The sequence below is a fragment of the Schistocerca cancellata genome, chromosome 5, assembly GCF_023864275.1.
Source record: "Schistocerca cancellata isolate TAMUIC-IGC-003103 chromosome 5, iqSchCanc2.1, whole genome shotgun sequence".
In the NCBI taxonomy this organism is placed as follows: Eukaryota; Metazoa; Arthropoda; class Insecta; order Orthoptera; family Acrididae; genus Schistocerca; species Schistocerca cancellata.
In genome coordinates this window covers 377,389,729-377,412,296 of record NC_064630.1, presented here as the reverse complement: position 1 = coordinate 377,412,296, position 22,568 = coordinate 377,389,729, and the positions used below count along the sequence as shown (strand labels likewise).

Here is a 22,568-nt window from a genome sequence, read left to right as displayed (position 1 = left end):
AATGACTGGACGATCAATCAACACCATGATCAAAGAACATAAGCGACATTGCAGGTTGGGGCAGGTGGAGAAATCAGCCATGGCAAAGCATGCACTGAGTGAGACCGACCACGTAATAAAATTTGCCATCACGGAAGTTCTGGCTGTAGAGAAGCACTATCACACACACTTTTTCAGAGAAGCTGTAGAAATACAAAAACATGTGAACAGTTTCAACAAGAAAGAGGGAAGTGTTAAGGTAAACAGATCCTGGCTTCCCTTATTGCAGCAAACGACCGTCACAGGTAGCAAGAGGAGAACCGCACCGGAAATGACCGCGGAGAAGCCCTCAGACGTGGGCATGCCAGGTACATACAGTCTGTGGCCGCAAGCTCGGCTCCAGTTCACCACCGGCAATGGAGGGTGAAGCTTTGACAATGCCAGCCACTCGTGCTGGCGAAACATCAGTAAAGTCATTAGATGAACATCGGCCGAAGAACCTGAAACAGAAGCCAATAGGCTTTACAAAACTGGTACTCGCATCATCAGCAGGTATGTATGTGTTACAGCCATATTTTTACAGGCATCCAAGACTTTTGGCACTGTTGACCATAAAATATCACTTAACAGACTAGAAGCGCTAGGTATAAGAGTAATAGGTAATGAATGGTCCAGTCATATCTGGTAAATAGAGTGCAAAATCAAACAATGAAATATCTGGTATGCCAGCAACCTGCATAGTTTTTTCTCCTTCTCTCCTCTCCCTAGCTCCCATCCCCTCAGCACAGCAACCACCCCCCCCCCCCCCCCACGCAGATAATAGCACCCAGCAGCTCACTATCCTGTCCCCATCATATCCCTTCACAATCCTATAGGCACCACCGGCGTTTCCCCCCACCCCTACCTTGTGATAACGTCCCCTCCTTGCCCCACCCCTCTTCTTTGCCCCTCAGTAGAGAAGACTGTATACCTCAGACACAGCCACATTCGGGCCTTACTGTCCAGAGATGACAGCAGTTTTGTGTGTGTGTGTGGGGGGGGGGGGGGTTGCACTCTTGCCTCTGACAAAGGATAATATCTAACAGCCTTTTATCAAAGAACTTGCCTGTCATTCAATGTCGCCTCCATGTCGTAAATTGGGTGTACAAGGCAAAGAAAGCTCACGCTTCAGGTAATGCCAAATTTTCTGTAAAACAATTACCAGTCTCACATCACATCAAAATAAGTGCTTCTCAGAGGATTATATTGGGATTAATTCTGTTCTTAATATATGTCAATGGCTTTCCAAGCAATATACGACACAGAGAAGAACATTATAGTCACGGAAAAAACATCACGACTTCCAGATGAGAAAGCAAATTAAACCCTAAGTATGTTTACAATTGGGCAGTATGTACTAAATTATCGTTAATATAAAGAAAACAAATAGCACGAGTTTCATTATACATCTACAGACAGAGCAGAAAACACAAAACTTTCAGCAGCACATTATGTTCTTAGGTTCCTCCCATCCATCTGTACTACCTTGTGTATTGTTGTCAAATACCACTCCCATGTACACTCAGTTCTTAGCTATGAGATTCTTTTCTGGGAATCAACTGCACATAAACTGCAGGCAGGGCCCATAAAAATAATAGCTGAAAATAGTAGTCAGCCTCATTATCAGGAAATGTTCTACACAACTGGGCATCTCCACTGCACTGAGTGAGTTAATCTACCATTTGTTATGCACATCCAGAAAAAAAAAAAAAAAAAAAAAAAAAAAAAAAAAAAAAAAAAAACTCTACACAGCATTTTATCACAGATTAAAAGTCTAAAATTACTGAAATTCTCGGGGGTATTACACCATATCTCCTGACAGTATGAGATTATGGACTGAAGGAAAGTGAAGTATACCAGATTTTATATCACCTATGCCTGACAACATTGACATTGCAAATAAAGATACATTTAGGCATTTCAACAGTTCTGTGGTATGATCCAACAACTGAATTTGTTATCGAGTTGAATTTGATGCTGTTAACCTTGCCTATCTGCTTATTACACACTGTTCAAAATAAAAAAGTTGTCACTTCTGCAAAACCTATAGTCTTCTATTGCTAAGCGTAAGTTTGAAAATTGGCTCAGTAGTATCTACAACCTTTCTCCTCAATGGTGTAAAAACATGGTGCCCTGCAACTCACCCTCAGACTGAGCAACACTTCAAACTGCAAGATGTCGAAACATGTGAAAAATGGCCAAGCTCAGAAGTTCATGTGAGGTTTTAAGGTGGGTTAATAATGTCACATTGGCACCAAATTTCACCATTGTGGACATGTCACATGACTAGAAGGTCATCACAACTCTTATCCGCATTTCAACCTTTCTTTTGACACCTCTGCAATCGAGTTCAAAACAATGACGTTCAGCATTTGAGTCATGTGGTTTTCTTATGTATGGCTGAGGAAAATATTTCAGACACACCACCGCTCAGAATCGACATGACAAGCTCTCAGGTGGTGACAAAGGGCATCAACATAACCACACCTACCTTCCCTGGGGGCATTGATTCTCACACCTTCTGCAATCGAAAACAACAGTTGACAGTGCGGTGAGCAACAGTATGATGTTCTTGGCAACATTCAACACTGCTGACACCCCCGGACAATTCAACCCTACATTAAGACATTGTGGAGCTGCAAACCCATCAAATGTAATCTGACCCCCTTGGTTGTAGTATGGCCAAAATTTTTTGCTCTGGTATATGGTGTGGAACCACTAGGGAACATTCAAAAGCACTCGACGAAATCTGAATGTGATCAGAAACAGTAAAGAGTGTTTATGCTTTTTCAGGCATTCTCTTTGGTGCCCTCCTGTGGCTATGGAGGGGTGCAATATTGAGATATGCACAAATAAAACAGCAAAGGGTCCCTCTAACAACCCCCAGCTCAGCAACAACACCCTTGGTGCCCCTCCCACATACATCTTTGTTGAGCATGTTAAAAATGTACCTGTCAGAGATACCCATTCAGCTGAGTGGTGCCTCGGGGCTGCTCTAACACCACAGGGCATGCAATCCCTTTGACATCCCTTAGGTGGGGTTGCCTGCCTTCAGGCACTAGAGCAGCCAAGAGACACCTCTTAGTTGAATGGGTCTCAGAGTCTCTGACAGCATCATTTGTAATGTACTCAACAAAGATGCATGGGTGGCATTGAGGGTGTTGCCAAACTGGGAGGAGGAGGAGGAGGAGGAGGAGGAGGAGGAGGAGGGTGGAAGGGGTCTTATGGGGACCCTCTGCCTTATTATTCACGAACATCTCAGTGTAGCATACCTCCGTAAAACAAGAAAAAGCTTTAACACCATTTGCAGCTTCAGATCATTTCAAATTTTGACAAAAGCTTTTAAATCACCCCAACTGGTTCCACCCTGTATACCACAGCAAAATATTGTAGTCGCACTACACACAAAAAAGGTTAGTTCACATTCAATGAGGTTGCAGCCCCATCATGTCCTTAGAATAGGGTTGAATCGTCCATGGGATATCAGCAGCATCAAATATTGTTGAGAACATCGTTCTGCTCTCATCGCACTCCAGAATGTCATTCTCAACTGCAAAAGGTATGGGAATCAAAGCCCCAATGAAATGGGTCTTTCACTGACACCCTTTTATGCCACCTCCTGAGGGCTTTCATGGCATTTCTTTGCGGCAGTGTGTCTGAAACATTTTCCTTGCCCACGCATTAAAAAATCAAGTGATTACAACTCTGGAAGTCACGATTCTGAGCTCCACAGCAGATGTAGAAAAGGGGGTAAAATGTGGGAAAAGTGATGTGTAACAACCTTCCAATCATATGACATGTCTACAATGGTGTTTGGTAGAATTACTGTGAAATTTGGTGCCAATGTGACATCAATAACCCACCTTAAACCTTCTGATCTACGGCCTTTCTTTTTTCACACATTTTTGACATCTTGCTGTTTGAAGTGTTGGCCAGTTGCAGGTAGCCACATTTCTGCACCATTACAAAGGAAGGCTGTAGGCACCTATGAGCCAAATTTCAAACTTATGCTTCACAATGGGGGACAATTACTGTGTTTCAGAAAAGTGACAACTTCTATTTTTTATTAGTGTATTTTAGACATACACTAGGAAACATCTTACAAATTCTGAACTGTATGTAGTTTATGCCTTCAACATTTAGCAAGGAAGTATTGGCTAAACACCATTAACTATTATCAATGAAAAGTTCATTAACAGCACTTTCTAAAACTGTACTTTCTTGGCAATAGGAAGTCCTTAGTGGGATATAAATAATTTAAGGATTAAAGATAACAACGAACCAAATGGTAGAGGGGCAGAGTTGTCCATAGACACATAAACAAGACCAATAACGTTGATAGCTTTTGCACAAACCCTTCTTCACAACTATAAAGTACACATACACATGCAGAGCTACACTGTCCCAGATGAACACATTTTGCTGGCAATGCAGCTCAACTGGGCTGAAGGATAGTGTCAGGTAAAGTGGCACGGGGAGAATGGAATCTGCAGACGGGCTCCCTTGGGATCAAAGATAATTTGCCTTTTAAATCAGCTACAGTGAACTCAGAGAATCTTGTTCCTCATAGATCAGATATAGAAAAGATTAATATGATTTTAGTAAACTGCAGGAGCATGCAAGGAAAGGTCACAGAGTTAGTATCGCTTACTGAAGGTTATAATGCACAGATAGTATTGGGAACAGAAAGCAGGTTGAAACCAGACGTCAATGACAATGAAATCCTAATTTCAGATAGGAATGTTCATCGTAAGGATAGGTTAGTCTCCAATGATGGCGGCGTTTTTATTGCAGTAAAAACCTGAATAAAATCTAGCAAAGTTATCACAGATTCCGAATGTGAATTATCTGGGTGTAACTGAGTATCAAAGAACAGTCAAAAATGGTGATCAGATGCTTCTACAGGCCACCTGTGTCAGGATCTGTAGTTGTAGAGCACTTCAGACAGAACTTGCAGAACATCATTAGTAATTTTCCTGATCATGCCATTGTAATAGGGGTTGACTTCAACTTAAGAGGTTTAGATTGGATTGGGAGTGTTATGCTATCAAAACTGGTGCCAGAGACAGGTATTCATGTGGCATTGTTCTGGATGTCTTGTCCAAAAATCACCTTGAGCATGTAGCAGTTCTGTCTACTTTATTTTCTTCATTTGTTGTCCTCGGTGTCGACGTACTGCGTTGCTACACTGGCTGAAAAATGGGTTGTGGATTCCGACACTGACTACTGTAAATAATTTAGCCGACAGGTGCACAGTTGCGTTTCACAGTACTTTAATTTCATTTTTCACAACCCCCTAATAATACACAGTTATGTGGCCAGTGCACTATTGTTAATCTTTCGATAAGCATCATTAATAGTTTGCAGGCAAACCTCCACATACTGCTACAATAGTTTACTATTGAACATCTAAGAGCAGTAAAAACCTCACCACAAATTTCACAGTTCATGAAGAATAGAAAGGTATATATGGAACAGGCACTGTTATTGCTTTAACACAATTCCTATTGGTGTAACACTTATTTCACTGTTAATTTGATACAATGTTGTCGCCATAACCAACACAGGTTCCTCGTCTGAAACTCGGTCGTGGACTGACTGTCTTGTGACCAAAAATACTTTAAAATTACTAGTATTTCGTCTTTCAAATGTTTATAATTAGTATAGAATTTATATTTGTTTATATGTCAGCAATATAATTCAAGTTAAAAAAGAATTACTGATTTTGCCCTATAACGAAAGATACTAACTAGGCATAGTAAAAATAAATTAGAAAATCAATTACATTCATAAATCCCAGCACGAAATTAGATCTGGTGTTATATTCTTTAAAACTGAGGGCCAACCTTTCTCTTTTATGAAAATGCAGATTATATTCATGTATGCTAATGGTAAATAGTTAAAAGTAACAAAACAAATTTAAGGAGGCACATGGCAAAACAAGAGGGGAATTAAAATTATCCCAATTTGCTTCATCACAAGCAGATAGTTAGAGAACCAACTCGGGAGGGTAACATCTTAGACCTCCTGGCAACAAACAGACCTGAACTTACCGAATCAGTTAATGCAGAGGAAGGTATCAGTGATCATAAGGCTGTGACAGCATCTATGATGACAGATCCTACAAGGAATGATGAAAAAGGTAGGAAGACATACCGGTATTTGCTCAGCAAGGGTGACAGGATACAAATTTCTGAATACCTCAGGAGTCAGCATCAAATATTCGTTGATGAGGATGAAGATGTGGAGAACAAATTGAAAAAATTCAAAGGCATTGTTCAATATGCCCTAGCTAAGTATGTTCCAAGTAATGTTTTAAGGGATGGGAAAAATCCACCATAGTTTAATAGCCACGTTAGAAAAGAGCTACATAAACAAAGAGCACTTCATCTCAAATTCAAGAGAAGTAAAAACCTAGCTGACAAACAAAACCTGAATGAAGCGAAAATGAGCATGTGGAGAGCAAAGAGAGAAGTGTTCAATGATTTTGAAAGTAAGACATTGACAACCGACCTGAGTAAAAATCCTAATACATTTTGGTCATATGTAAAATCAGTAATTGGGTCAAAATCATCTATTCATTCTATCAGCGACCACACTGACACCGAAACGGAAGATAAGAGAAAGACAGCCGAAATACTGAATTCGTCTTCCGAAGTTGTTTCACCGCATAAGACCATAACACTGCCCCTTCTTCCAATCGTCATGCAAACATCGAAATGGCAGACATTGAGATAACTGATTGCAGAACTAAAAAGCAGCTACAATCGCTTAGTAGTGGAAAGGCATCAGGACTAGATGAGATACCTATAAGATTCTATAGAGATTATGCAAAAGAACTTGCTCCCCTTCTAACAGTAATTTATCGTAGATCTCTTGAGCAATGAAATATACCTAATGACTGGAAAAAATTGCAAGTCATTACCATTTTTAAAAAAGGCCATAAGCCAGATTCACACAATTATAGACTTATATCATTGATGTCAATCTGCTGAAGAATTATGGAACATGTTTTATGCTCAAGAATTATGACATTTTTGGAAAATGAACATCTCCTCGATAAAAATCAACTTGGATTCCACAAACAGAGATCTTGCAAAACTCAGCTCGCTCTGTTCCTCCATGAGATCTACAGCGCAGTGGACAACGGCGTTCACGTTGATGCCATGTTCCTTGATTTCAGTAAGGCATTTGACACCATTCCACATTCCCATTTAATGAAAAAAAAAAAAAGCTTAAGGAGTATTGGAGCAGACTTGCGATTGGATTCAAGACTTTCTTGCAGACAGACCTTAATACGTCACTCTTAATGGAACAAAATCAACAGACGTAAAGGTAATATACGGAGTACCACAAGGAAGTGTGATAGGACGTCGAGCAGATGCGCAAAACTATAGACCTATCTCTCTGACGTCGATCTGTTGTAGAATTTTAGAACATGTCTTTTGCTCGAGTATCATGTCGTTTTTGGAAACTCAGAATCTACTATGTAGGAATCAACATGGATTCCGGAAACAGCGATCGTGTGAAACCCAACTCGCATTATTTGTTCATGAAACCCAGAAAATATTAGATACAGGCTCCCAGGTAGATGCCATTTTCCTTGACTTCCGGAAGGCGTTCGATACAGTTCCGCACTGTCGTCTGATAAACAAAGTAAGAGCCTACGGAATATCAGACCAGCTGTGTGGCTGGATTGAAGAGTTTTTAGCAAACAGAACACAGCATGTTGTTCTCAATGGAGAGACATCTACAGACGTTAAAGTAACCTCTGGCGTGCCACAGGGGAGTGTTATGGGACCATTGCTTTTCACAATATATATAAATGACCTAGTAGATAGTGTCGGAAGTTCCATGCGGCTTTTCGCGGATGATGCTGTAGTATACAGAGAAGTTGCAGCATTAGAAAATTGTAGCGAAATGCAGGAAGATCTGCAGCGGATAGGCACTTGGTGCAGGGAGTGGCAACTGACCCTTAACATAGACAAATGTAATGTATTGCGAATACATAGAAAGAAGGATCCTTTATTGTATGATTATATGATAGCGGAACAAACACTGGTAGCAGTTACTTCTGTAAAATATCTGGGAGTATGCGTGCGGAACGATTTGAAGTGGAATGATCATATAAAATTAATTGTTGGTAAGGCGGGTACCAGGTTGAGATTCATTGGGAGAGTCCTTAGAAAATGTAGTCCATCAACAAAGGAGGTGGCTTACAAAACACTCGTTCGACCTATACTTGAGTATTGCTCATCAGTGTGGGATCCGTACCAGATCGGGTTGACGGAGGAGATAGAGAAGATCCAAAGAAGAGCGGCGCGTTTCGTCACAGGGTTATTTGGTAACCGTGATAGCGTTACGGAGATGTTTAACAAACTCAAGTGGCAGACTCTGCAAGAGAGGCGCTCTGCATCGCGGTGTAGCTTGCTCGCCAGGTTTCGAGAGGGTGCGTTTCTGGATGAGGTATCGAATATATTGCTTCCCCCTACTTATACCTCCCGAGGAGATCACGAATGTAAAATTAGAGAGATTAGAGCGCGCACAGAGGCTTTCAGACAGTCGTTCTTCCCGCGAACCATACGCGACTGGAACAGGAAAGGGAGATAATGACAGTGGCACGTAAAGTGCCCTCCGCCACACACCGTTGGGTGGCTTGCGGAGTATAAATGTAGATGTAGATGTAGATGTAGACCTTTGCTGTTCGCAATATATATAAATGATCTAGTTGAAAGCATCAGATGTTCTTTAAGGCTATTCGCAGATGATGCAATTGTCTATACCAAAGAAACAACACCAGAAGATAGTAAGAATTTGCAAAACAACCTGCAGAGAACTGATGATTGGTGCAGGCTCTTGTAGTTGACCCTTAATGTAAATAAATGTAACATATTGCACATACATAACAAAATAAATCCACTATTGTACAGCTACACTATAGATGACAAACAATTGGAGACAGCACCTCCCGTAAAACATCTAGGCGTTACTATCCAGAGTGACCTTAATTGGAATGACCATATAAAACCGACAGTGGGAAAAGCAGACACCAGACTCAGATTCATTGGAAGACTCTTAAGAAAACGTAACTTATCCATGAAAGAAGTGGCTTATAAGGCACTTGTTCGCCTGATTCTTATGTATTGTTCATCTATCTGGGATCCCTATCAAGTAGGACTGATAGAGGAGATAGAGAAGACTGAATGAAAAGCGGCATGTTTTGTCATGGGATCACTCAGTTGGTGAGACATTACAAGAGAGACATCGTGCATCACGGAGAATGTTACTATTGAAATTTCGAGACAGCACTTTGAGGAGGAGTCAGACAACATATTACTTCCCCTCCACATACATCTCGCGTATTGAGCACGAGGGGAAAATCTGAGAAATTAGAGATAATACGGAGGCTTACCAACAATCATTCTTCCCACGCACTATTCGCAAGTGGAACAGTGTTGGAGGGATCAGATAGTGGTACCGAACATACCTTCCGCCACACACCATTAGGTGCTTGCAGAGTATGATGTAGGTGTAGATGAGAGTCAGGGAAAAGTGGCTGATGGATAGGGGGAAGAGAGACGGCACATGCACAGGATAAGAATGTGGCATAAACCAGATTGTTCTGGCTGCAGGCAGGGAAGTTGTGAGCAGCACACAATCACATGGAGAGTGAATTGGGGAAGGGAGGTAGAAGAGAGGGCGAGGGGAAACTGAGGAGATGAGGGTAACAGCACGGGATGAGTGAAGTTACGATTATGGGATGCATGTGGATGTGAATGTGGGGCAAGGGCTAGGGGAGATTTGAATCCAGGAAGATTAAGGGATTGCAAGGACAATTCCCACTTATTGCAATTCAGAAAAGCTGGTATGGGGGAGGAAGAATTCAGATAGTATTGGCTGTAAATTAGCTAATGAAATTATTGTGCTCAGCAGCTTGTTTCACTAATGGTTGGTCAGCTTTGCTCTTTGTCACGGTTTGGCAGTTATTCTGGTGGACAATAAGTTGATGCATAACCACACAAAATTCAGAAATTACACCACAGCTGGTACGTAGCATAAAAGCTTTCACAGGTGCCCCTGCCTCTGATAGGATAGGATAAGCCTGTTTATGAAAGTGCAGTAAGATGATCTGGGTGAAAGCATCAGACAGGTTTAGAGCCTGGGCCTCCCATGGGGTTAGAACCCATGTGGCGATAGAAGCTACGTGGCAAGGGGTAGGGAGTAGGTGTGACATAAAGATGGAAGATTAAAGTTTAAGTCCCACTGACAGCACAGTCATACGAATTGGGGTACAAGCTCAGAATACAAAAAAAATGGGGAAGGAAATTGGTTGTGCCCTTTTAAAGGGAACCATACTGGCATTTGTCTGGAGCCATTTACGGAAATCACAGAAAACCTAAATCTGGACAGCCAGATGCTGATCTGAACTGTCATCCTCCTGAAAGTGCATCCAGTGTGCTGACCAATGCACCATCTCACTCGGTCATAGGATGAACTAGAACATACCTTAGACTGAGTGGGCAGTGGAATATTATTTTGGGGAGGAATGGGGAGATTGTGGCACAATAATCAGTAGATGAAACACTAGAGAAGGAGATGGTTATGTAGTTCCCATCTAGGATGATACTGGGTTGTGAGAGGAGTGCTCTTTTGCAGTGAATTCTAGAGGGGCAGATAGAGGATTAGGGAAATGTACCGGGTGATCAAAAAGTCAGTATAAATTTGAAAACTGAATAAATCACGGAATAATGTAGATACAGAGGTACAAATTGACACACATGCTTGGAATGACATGGGGTTTTATTAGAACCAAAAAAATACAAAAGTTCAAAAAATGTCCGACAGATGGCACTTCATCTGATCAGAATAGCAATAATTACCATAACAGAGTAAGACAAAGCAAAGATGATGTTCTTTACAGGAAATGCTCAATATGTCCACCATCATTCCTCAACATTGGCTGTAGTTGAGGAATAATGTTGTGAACAGCACTGTAAAGCGTGTCTGGAATTATGGTGAGGCATTGGCGTCGGATGTTGTCTTTCAGCATCCCTAGAGATGTCGATCGATCACGATACACTTGCGACTTCAGGTAACCCCAAAGCCAATAATCGCACGGACTGAGGTCTGGGGACCTGGGAGGCCAAGCATGACGAAAGTGGCGGCTGAGCACACGATCATCACCAAACGACGCGAGCAAGAGATCTTTCACGCGTCTAGTAATATGGGGTGGTTCTAATAAAAACCCATGACGTACCATACATGTGTGTCAATTTTTACCTCTCTATCTACATTATTCTGTGGTTTATTAAGTTTTCAAATTTATACTGACTTTTTGATCACCTGGTATAAATATCATATATGCAATTAGTTTGCAGGATAGGTTAGCACGCACCATCCATGAGTGGGCAGACTGCAAGGAAGAGATTTTTATAGTGTAGATGGGATGTAAGTTATCAAAATGCAGCACTGTTGATGGTTAGTGGGCTTCATAACAACAAAGTTTTGGACAGAGGTATCAGAGAAGTGGAGGAAATGCCAAGGCAGGTGGCACGCAGGGCTGAGGAGACCAGGTAAAGAGGACAGGAAATAAGATGTTGGGGCTGTGGACGAAAGTGGATAGACTGTCTTGGTCTTAAGTCCAGATCATGGAGATATCATCAATGAACATGAACCAGACAAAGGGTTTTAGATTTGCATGGTTAAAAAGATTTCCTCTAGATGGCACAAAAACAAGATGGCACAGAAGGATGCCCTGTGAGTGCCCATGGCTGTTGTGATGTTCGCCTGACTTATTTCTTCGTTGATAGTCCTCAGTGTCGACGTACTGCACTGTTATGCTTGCTGAAAAATGTGGGGCTGGTAGTTCAACACTGACTACTGTAAATGATGTAGCTGACAGTTGCACAATAGTGTTTCAGTTCTTTACCTTCACTGTTCACAACCCCTCAATAATACACAATTATATGGCCAGTTCACTATTGGCAAATGTTGATAAGTCTCATTAGTATGTTGCAGGCAACATCAGCATGCTGCTACAATAGTTTACTGTTGAACATCTATGAGCAGTAAAAACCTAACCACACAGTTCTTACAGAATAATACGGTACATATGACACTATTCTTCAAATAAATTAAACAGAGATTTTCATTGATTGTTCTAACACACAGCCTATTTTTGTTACACTTATTCCACTGTTAAGTTGATGTATTGTTGTTAATCTAACCAATATGTGTTTCACATCTGAAAATAGGCCGTGGACTGACTGTCTTGGGAACAAAACTCGGTGCTTAATATATCCTCGCAATAATATGCACTGAAACTATACATTTTTAGATGTTTAAGTTACAGAAATTATAATTAAAACATAACTCATTCAAATAACTGAATACATCGAAAAATTCCTTCTTTTTAGGTTAGGCTGAATTACTTGTTTAAATAATGAAATTAACAGATATAGTTACACATACAATACTTTTGACAAACCCGGTAATTATTTTGGAATGAATTAAGGACTGGCTTTGCTAATACGTTTTCGAATAGAGCCAAACAATACTTTAAAAATCCTATTAGTTCTTCTTCCATATGTTAATAATTAGTACAGAATTTATATTTGTTTATAAGTCAACAATAGAATCTAAGTCACAAAACAACTACTGATTTCATCCTGTAATGATTTGTAGCAAAAGATATTAAGTAGGAAGGTCAATATAAATTTGTAAATTAATTACATACACAAAACTAAGCACAAAATTAACCTGGTGCTATATTCCTTAGGACTGAGGGCCAATCTTTCTCTTTCATTGAAATGCAGATTATACTCATGTATGTTAATGGTAATTAGGCAAAAATGAAAATAAAATTAATTTAAGGAGGCAGATGGAAAAACAACAGAGGAAGTAAAGAGATCCTGGCTTGCTTTGTCACACTGTGCTGTGAACATGTTTGTATATCTTTAATGCCAAAGAGATGTGTAAGGCTAGTTTGCCAGAGGTATAAAAAATTAGGTGGTTTGTTGGAGTTGGTATGATCTTGAAAGGGGTAGTGATTGAGATAGTGTTCAACAGCGCAAGGGTATGGGTATGGGGGACCTTGTATAGGGATGTGGTGTCAACAGTGATAAGCAGATATTCATGAGGTAATGGGATGGGGATGACTTTGAGATGGCAAAAATAAGTGGTTTGCAATGTGTTGGAGTTGGTCAACAAGAGATGATATTCTTTCCATGGGCACACAGTGAGCACCTACAATGGGGCATCCAGAACTGTTAGGTTTATGAAATTTTGGGAAGCATGTAGAAGGTGAGTGTGTGCGCAGCACATCTCCATTTCAGTTCCTGAAACTCAAATCTTACGTAATTATCTGTCTTTACTTCTCTCTTCTTGTTATGCCTGATAAACATCTTTTCATTACTCACTGAGCTATCCTCAGTTTTTTAATTGTTTGCACATTTAATGCCAATTTTTCACTTCCGTAACTTACTACCGGCAGTATATCTTGGTTATATGGTTTCCATTTAAAGCACATTGGAATTTTACTTCTTAATACAGGTTTCATTTCTCAAATGGACTCCAAACTATTTTTAATCTCCTATTTATTTCTTTAAGTGTCCATCCAATTGTTTTCAGTTGTCCTCAGTATACGAATCTTTCAACGATGTCTATAGCTTCAGAAAATCCAGGATGGAATAACAACAACATGAATTAAGATAAACTGCTATTTGCCACACAGAGGAAGTACTGAGTAGCAATTCTAAATATGGAGGAAGACTTTATCAATACCTTAATCTAATTTTAAATGGGCCTGTCTACTGATTAATGCCTCCTCTACGTGGTGAGTAGCAATCTATCCTGAATCATATTGTTGTTATTTCTATAACTTCATAATCAATAATACTGATGTGACATGATTTTGTTCTAACTATAATTAGTCTCATGAGAACCATTCACCGAAACATCATTGACATGGGCTTTCGGAACAAAAGGCCCACTCGTGTACCGCTGATGACTGCATGACACAAAGCTTTACGCCTCACCTGGAGCTGTCAACAGTGACATTGGACTGTTGATGACTGGAAACACGTTGCCTGGAAGAACAACTCTCATTTCAAATTGTATCGAGCAGATGGATGTGTACGGATAGTGAGACAAACTCATGAATCCATGAACAGTGCATGTCCACAGGGGACTGTTCAGGCTGGTGGAGGTTCTGTAACAGTTTGGGGCGTGTGAAGTTGGAGTAATATGGGACCCCTGATACGTCTACATACGATTGTGACAGGTGACATAATGTAAGCATCCTGCCTGATCACCTGCATCCACTCATGTCCATTGTGCAGTATGACGGACTTTGACAATTTCAGTATGACAATGTGTCACCCCAAACATCCAGAATTGCTACAGACTTCAGGAATACTCTTCTGAGTTTAAACACTTCTGCTGACCACCAAACTCCACAGACATGAACATTATTGAGCATATATGGGATTCCTTGTAACATGCTGTTCAGAAGAGATCACCACCACCTCCTACTCTAATGGATTTATGGACAGCCCTGCAGGATTCATGGTGTGAATTCCCTTCAGCACTACTTCAGACATTAGTCAAGTACATGTCACATCATGTTGCTGCACTTCTGCACACCCGCAGTGGCCCTACACGATATTATCCAGGTGTGCCAATTTCTTTGGCTCTTCAGTGTAGTTTCTGCACTACCAAGCTAACTCGGTTGTTTCCTGTTGACGTACTATCATGTGACACATCTGTGACACTGGCATTCAGCTTAGAGCAGAGTTGTGATTTAGTAGTTTCAACACATTTTACAGCAATGTCCACGTAATACAGCTATCTATTTTGAGGTTCAGGCCTTTCTATGTTCAAATCTTCTCATCAAAACTACTTCAACATGCACAGCAGTTTTCATAATATAAAATGTATCTGCCAGAAAGGCCTTGTATTTGGCCTATTTTACGATCATCTACTTCTGTCCCCTTTGCCAGTCACATCATAACTCTCACTTGCACAACAATCCATATCCTATTAATCAACTATTGGCTCCAGCCTTGTTAACTTAGCACCACCCAAACTGACTATCAGAAAAACATGCAGCTGTGCTCACAGGGAAAATGTAGACGATTGTAAATAAAGGTGATGTCCAAAATATTTTACATTATGGAGACTGCCATGCACATCTTCGCAGTTTTGGTGAGATGATTTGAACATTGAAAGCCAATGACAAGAGCATCGAAACTCATAATATATTGCTGTGTTAAGTAAATATTCTTGTAAAGTGTGTTGAATATTATTAAGCTACAACGATTTGACGTAACATGCTGTATCTCACACACACAGAGTAATGAACAATAAAATTAAAGGGTTCACTGAAATTATTGCAATAGACACAAGTCTGACTGCTTCCTGGTTTATTTAGATACTGAGTTCTACTGTAGCTTGTCTGATGGCATTCAAGCACAGTCATCACTGCAATTCATCTGGGGCTTAAAAGACAAGGTGATAGCCACAGTGATTATAGAAAATTCTACAAACAGTTGACTTTCACCACAATAGATAACAAGAATATAAATGACGCTATTCTAGAAATACTACCCTTTAGCCAAAAATACCCAGCAGTGAAACAGAGTGTGTACAGGCTGACTACCCTTAATATCTCCTTTTACCAGTAACATATCAACTATGTGTTGTAATCACATTTCAGAAGTAACCATAACAACGATGCATGAATATATATACACATGTGCATGTATATTTTTATCGATGGCCTTTCAGTCCATAAACTAAAAGTTACTTATTGGACTATCAAACTTTTTTTTTATAGATGCAGTAACATAATTAACCCACCTCCTCCTCCTCCAATAAACTAATGTTATTCAATGCTCCACACTCCAAATTACCAGATTAACCAGCTGGGTAATATGCCACAGTTCTATTCCTTCTGCTTGTACCTGCAAGTGCATGAACACGTCATTCACATACCTTATATTGTTAGTGCCAGCCGTGCTGAAGACAGTCTTTGGTGTTCTTCCCCCTGCATCTATCCATCCCTAATGTATGTCTCCTCAAGGTGTGCAGTACCAGATCCTTGGTCTGTTGTAACTGCACCCCTGGACAATTTTAAGCGGCCCATAATACCTGGTATTCATTACAAACTTCATCAAGTATAACCATCTTCTGCACTTCCTACTGGATCCCCGCAAAGGCCTCATCCAGTATCCAACACGTATTTCTTAACACCCAGGTGCTGAACATCACTTATAATGTCCACTACAGATCTCTCAAGATAACATTTTCCTGCCAGCTGAGCAGGACTCCACCATCAAGTAGTCACAACTTGGAACACACTGAAATGGTCAAATATGTCCAACTCCTGGAGGAATGAAGCAGCCTAAGCTGCAAGTGGGTCTTCACAGCCAGTCGAATAATATGTAGGTATGCCGTAGCCTTATTTCTGCAGCTGAGTGATGAAACAGCGCTGGTTCAAGCTGATGCCAAGCCATGAGAAAACAACAATGCTGCATTCTCTTGTTGGTGGCTGGACATAATGATACATGGTGTAGCACAAAGTGAAATTTCCACAGTCGAGTACTGGAAAGGACAATGCCTCCGGCAGCAATACACCTGGCTGGGGGCAGTATAAAGGCTGCTGGTTTGGCCAACAAAATTTTTCTGCATCCTGCATTCGACTGGCCAGTCATTGGTCAAATGTAGATGCAGACAACAATGGTTCTCATGAAGCAGTGTCATTTACTTGATGAAGCTACCTGTCTATAAATCAGCAGTCAGTCCTGATAGTTCAGGTCTTTGAATGGGATCTGCTAGGGTAAACCATTCAGTGAGTGCCATTGCCTGACACAGCAGCCAGTCTTTATGACAATTTCTAAATACCATCAGTAGTAATGATATCGTACATTGAACTGGTTATTTTTGCAATCCATTGCATGCTCTCATTTTCTATCAACAGTTCTCATTTCAAAACATGAAAAGTGCAAGTTTTCTTTTGTTCTACAGTATTACTTTTATAAATGTCTGAAGATGGCCTTGTAAGCCGAAAACAGGTTAACATAATAAAATCAACACTGCAGAACAAAAGTAAATGTCTGATGATGGCCTCGTAAGCTGAAAACCAGTTAACACAATGAAAGTAATACTGTAAAACAAAAGCAAACTTGTGCTATTCATTTATTATAATGTTGCTCTACCAAGAAACGATGGAAGATTCATTTAACATAATCCGCATTTCATTTATATATCAGGGCTAATTTGCATGGCTCTGTATAATTTGAGGCTAGTTCTCTGTGTGTTAAGAATTTTATATTATTTTGCATTGTGATATTTACAAATCTAAATATGCTTCTGTTTTGCTACATAAAATCAATACTGTAACCACTGCACGCAACAGCCCAAATACTTAATTACGGCAGTGTGCAGTTGTCAATTGCTCCTTTTGTTTTTCAAGGTTTTTTTCTTGAGCAGCTGATTACTTTAGTTTTCTTTGTGTGTATAATGATTAAAATGATTTTTTTCAAAAAAAGAAAGAGAAATCTCTACATTTATTTAAATAATTATGAATGAGAAGCCTAGTGTATTCTATAAAAGTCAACTCACCAAACAGTCACAGGACAACACACACGAAAGAAAACTTCATTCACTACTACTGATCAGATAAAATTTTACCATGTACTAAGCATTCCATTTCCCATTCCACCCGCAAATGGAGCAAGGAAAACATGACTATATACATACTTCCGTACAAGCTCTCATTTCTCTTATCTCATCTCTTTCCTTCTCGTTCCATCCAGTAAGTCTTCCATGACCTGGGGTTCTGGGTGACCTTCCTGAACAGTACCCCTTTTCCTAAATCTCTCAGTCCTTTTCCTTCACCCCTCTTCCTTCCTCTTCAACTCTTCTGCCGGAAAAAGGAGCCATTGGTTCTGAAAGCTTGCACAAGTTAAACCCTTTGGTGTGTGTGCGTGTGTGTGTGTTCTCCTGCCACCACTTGGTCAGTGGAGTTTTTTATCTATTCCCCACATTATATTGTCAAAAATTGATTATTTTCAAAATAAATATAAGAGGTACCAATTTTTTACATAATACATATACAACAAGTTGAATTATTATATTATACTATTTCTGACATTTCCAAAAGCCTCAGAGAAATAATACAAATAAATAAAAACAAAACTAAAAGCTATCATTGCTTTCTGGAAACAGTACAAACACTTTCTTAAAAAGAGTATGGTTCCTTCTGAAATACCAACACCAACTGGGGAACTGAAATTCATACTAAAAATCTTGGAATCGGTAGTCAACAGATTAATGCAGATAAACTAAGGATGATTCTATGCAGACATTTTAACTTTGGCTTTGCAATGGATTTAAAACAAAATAATCTCTTGTCAATCTTGAACTTGAAACCAACAATAAAAACAGTAACACACATTCCAAAAACTTAATTCACTACTATTGACCAGATAGAAGTGTACCTTATACTACTGCTAAGCATTCCCTTTCCCATTACACTCCGCAAGTGGAGCAAGGGAAATACAATTGTAGGCCTATATGTACTTCTGTACAAGCCCTCATTTCTATTATCTTGTATTCACAGTCCTTACACGAACTGACATGTTGGTGGCAGCAGGATTACGCTGCAGTCTGTCACAAATGCTTGTTCTGTGAAGTTTCTCAATAGTGATTCATGAGAAATCCTTCTTCATGCCATGGAATCCCATTTGAGTTTACAGAGTGTTTACCTAATACTCATGTGGCAATCAAACCCACCAGTAACAAATCAGGCAGTATGCCTCTGAAGGGTCTCAATGTCTTCCTTCAAACCGACCTGATTGTTTTCTAACTTATTTGCATTGATTTACATTTTTACACATTTAGAGCCAAGCTGTTGCCTATCACACCAAAAAAAATACTGTCCAAGTCATCTTCCTATAGACACCCAACATCGACACTGTCCCGTACTGTACAGTGTCATAGAAACAGTTGTCGCTGCTCTCCCTAGTCATCAGATCATTTATACATGTGCAAAACAAGATCAGCCCTATCACACTTCCTTGTTGCGGTCCACACAGTACCTTTGTCTGCAACGAATATTCGCCATCAAGGACGGCGTACTGGGTCCTATTACTTACGAATTCTTTGACATTCTCACATATCTGAGAACCTATTCAGCATACTCGGATCTTTGTTAAGTCCACAATGTAGCACTGTGTTAAACATTTTCCAGAAATCTAGGAATATAGGGCCTGGTGTCGCCCTTCATCCGTGGTTTATATGATACACAGAAGTCACCTATGGATTTTTCTAGTCGCTTGGGACTTTTCATTGTGTGAGGGAATCACAATAAATCCCAGCTAAGTATGTGGCCAGTGTTGAGGAGTACTGTCTGTAAAACTGAATTGGGATTCCATCTGGGCGCTTTGAGAACAAAAAAACCTTACTCTCAATCTGGAAAGCCAAAAGCACTCCTAATTTCAACCAAGATGAGGAGACAATAATTTAATCATGATCATAGTATGACATTTAAATAACTGAGTTCAGACAACCAAAAGTAGTGGAGGTGACAAAATATGATATGTTAAGATGAGACCCAACAGAAAGCAAATAATACAATGAAAATGGATGGTAAACAAATGTGCTGATGGTGTTCTGGCTACTACTGTTTCATTGAAGGGACAACGCTAGGAAGGTCTATTGTGAAAGAGGATTTAAACAATCTGTTGTTGTAACTTCAAAAACAAGGAACTCTCAAGGTGAAGAAACATGTGGCGATTCTAACATGAATAGGAAATCTTAGACGTGTGGACATATTGACCTGTAGTACAGCCCGAGATTAGGTTTAGAGGTGACCTTCTGGTTGGAAGTTTGCTACAAGGCACAGACTGTTTCAGTTAATCCAAAAAATTATCTTCCTCAAATTAAAAAAGGAGGGTCTGTGAAACTAAAACTGTACGTCTATGCCAATTCCTGCAGCTAGGCTAGGGCAATGAGAGATTGCTTTACTACCAACCACAAGGCCAGGAAAGACCTTTCACAGTTATAAAACAGTATTCTTACTGCTACTATCAATTTTTTTTTTTTTTAACGAGGCTCACATTCATATCCTTGTTAGAAAAACCATATAATACAGTTAAAACTGCAGGAAGGGCGTGTTTTATATTTTTCTCTAAACGCATTCTATACTTGTAAACCTTGGGTTAAACCCCGGAGTCGGGTATCAGTAATTTACTGGTGCAAAGATCATTTTACAATGATACAGTAACTGTCAGCTTAATACATTCAAGTCATATATACTGATACATGAATACACACAGGCATTTGCTGAGAAGAGTGAAGGACAGATGGTCGATCGGTACAAAGTTAACAGTTTATTTCACTATAGATTGGAAAAACACAACATTTACTTCAATAACACTGTACAGTGTGCTCTGACAACTGGAAATGGCACTTATTACATTCTTACTGCCTATACAGCGGCATGGCAATACCTGAGCTTCCAATTCCTGTACAGCAGATTCAATAGCTTCCTCCGGTGACATTGAAAATTCTTGGATATTCTCCTTCACCACATCGTTAAATGTTTCTTGCGATATTACTCTCACCATTTTCGTATCGTTTAGTAAAGAACTTGTATATTTAAAAATTTTCAGTTTCTCCCAAACATAACAACAACACACAGTTTGACGCAAACGCAGATGAAAAAGAGATGCATCTATGACCAGAGATTTTCCTGAAAACGTAAAGCCGGATTTCCATACGTATGATTGCCTACAGGTGCATGTGCATGACCCCATCACCACTCCCTTTAAAACATAAGGAAAAACCCTACTTGCTCACTGTCATGGCAACTGACGCATTACTTTAAGCTATGATAAGCGTGTAACTTTCTTGCATAACATAAGACCCATATTCACGAATAAACTAAACAAAAAACCTAGTAAAGAATGCACTTCTACGTTTAAAATGCGACATAATCCTTCACACGTGAGAAAATTTCATAAAATAAGTAAAAACTGCAACGTCATGTATTAGTCTAATTTATAAACAAATTGTGGTGGACTAATATGTTTTTCTACTATAGGGCCGGTTGTTCAATCTCCGGTTAGCAGCCAGGTAAGCTCTGTTATCGGAATAGCGCGAGAAACGCGTTGTAGGAACCCGGAATAACGTTTAACCGAAGAATAAACTCGGGATAACTTAACCAACGATTTCTGTCCGATTAGACAGCTTAACCGGAGAATAAATATTCAGGAGGGCAGAAGACTGACATGCAGACAACGATTACCATATTTTGGCTAAACTGTTCACGAGAAAGAGAAAGGAGAGGAAAGTGAGACGATGCCGACTCCGAATTTATAACTACGTTTCGCATATTGAAGGACGCCATACTTTGTCTTCTCAATCTTGTACTTGAGAAATTGTAGCATATGACGCAGAGAGAGACTATTTCTCTGTTCTCTTAAATAACACTTTTTATTTGTACTAACATGCATTTGATTTCAGTACCTCGTCAGACCCGTCGTGTTATTTATGTAAATCAGGCACGGTAAAATGATTATTTGTGCAAAAATAGTCTTCTTTGTCTGACGTGTGTTAGCCTACAATTGCTGCAGTAGTGGAAAATACTGTTTCGTTTTATTTAGCAGACGCAGCCATAGTAGACTCAACCAAACCGAAAAACCACACCAGTTTGCATTAACAGGTTTTTCTGTTTTAGTCAAAAATCGATTTTTCGTCGTGTTGCAATATGTTGTGATAAAACACTAGTGTCCTAATTTCACTCAGCCACATTATGTCAATAGCATAAAATATTGTTCCACTCTGTTTTCTTTTGGGAATGCCCCTTTTTGTAAACACTGCAGCAGTGTCACAACAACTTTCAACCTTTTAGTGAAAATATCAGGAAACAGACTCGTTAAAGCTACAGAACAACAACACTGTCTCCCATCTATCGTTATTTACTGAAGTCTGTGAACTATTTTTACTTATTCAGGCTAACTTGAATATAGTAAGATTAAGAGGAGAGTCAACGTTTTCTTTCTTTTTTTTAAAAAAAGAAGGTAATGCTTCCCTTGCTATAGAGTATAACTGCTGTGTTTCTCAGTTATCAGTGTTATCTGCATAAGCTACCCATATTTATCATAAGATTTTAGCTATATATCTATTTTATAAGAACAGAAGACGCGTCTATTTATTAGTCTGCAAAGTTGTAGTATGTGGAAGGAGTGCCTGGAATGCTATGTTTTTAACTTTGCTTCAACATCAAGTTGTTTTTTGTGTCCTACCCTATGTCAAATTGGAGCTAATTGAAGGCAATTGAAGTTGAAATATATTGTACTTGGCCGATGTACAATTTTTGTAAAGTTGATGGCTTGTTATGGTTGTTTAACATAAAAAGTTTGATAGTACACTAATATCCCTAGTTGACTAAGCCACACCTGTAGCAGAAAATATTGTTCACTCTTATTTTCAACTGTGACAACAATTTTCTATTTTTAGTGAATGCTTCAGAACAACAAAATTGT

General features: G+C 39.6%; 1 protein-coding gene across 1 annotated transcript in view; it reads right to left on the bottom strand.

Moving 5' to 3' along the window:
* Positions 1–20,758, bottom strand: part of LOC126188919 (armadillo repeat-containing protein 6 homolog) — a 113,481-nt gene extending 92,723 nt beyond the window's left edge. Inside the window, exon 1 of the mRNA XM_049930632.1 lies at positions 20,532–20,758. Coding sequence (XP_049786589.1) covers positions 20,532–20,648 — 117 coding nt within the window. The 5' untranslated portion in view covers positions 20,649–20,758. The remainder of the gene's footprint in view (positions 1–20,531) is intronic.
* Positions 20,759–22,568: the final 1,810 nt, after the last annotated feature.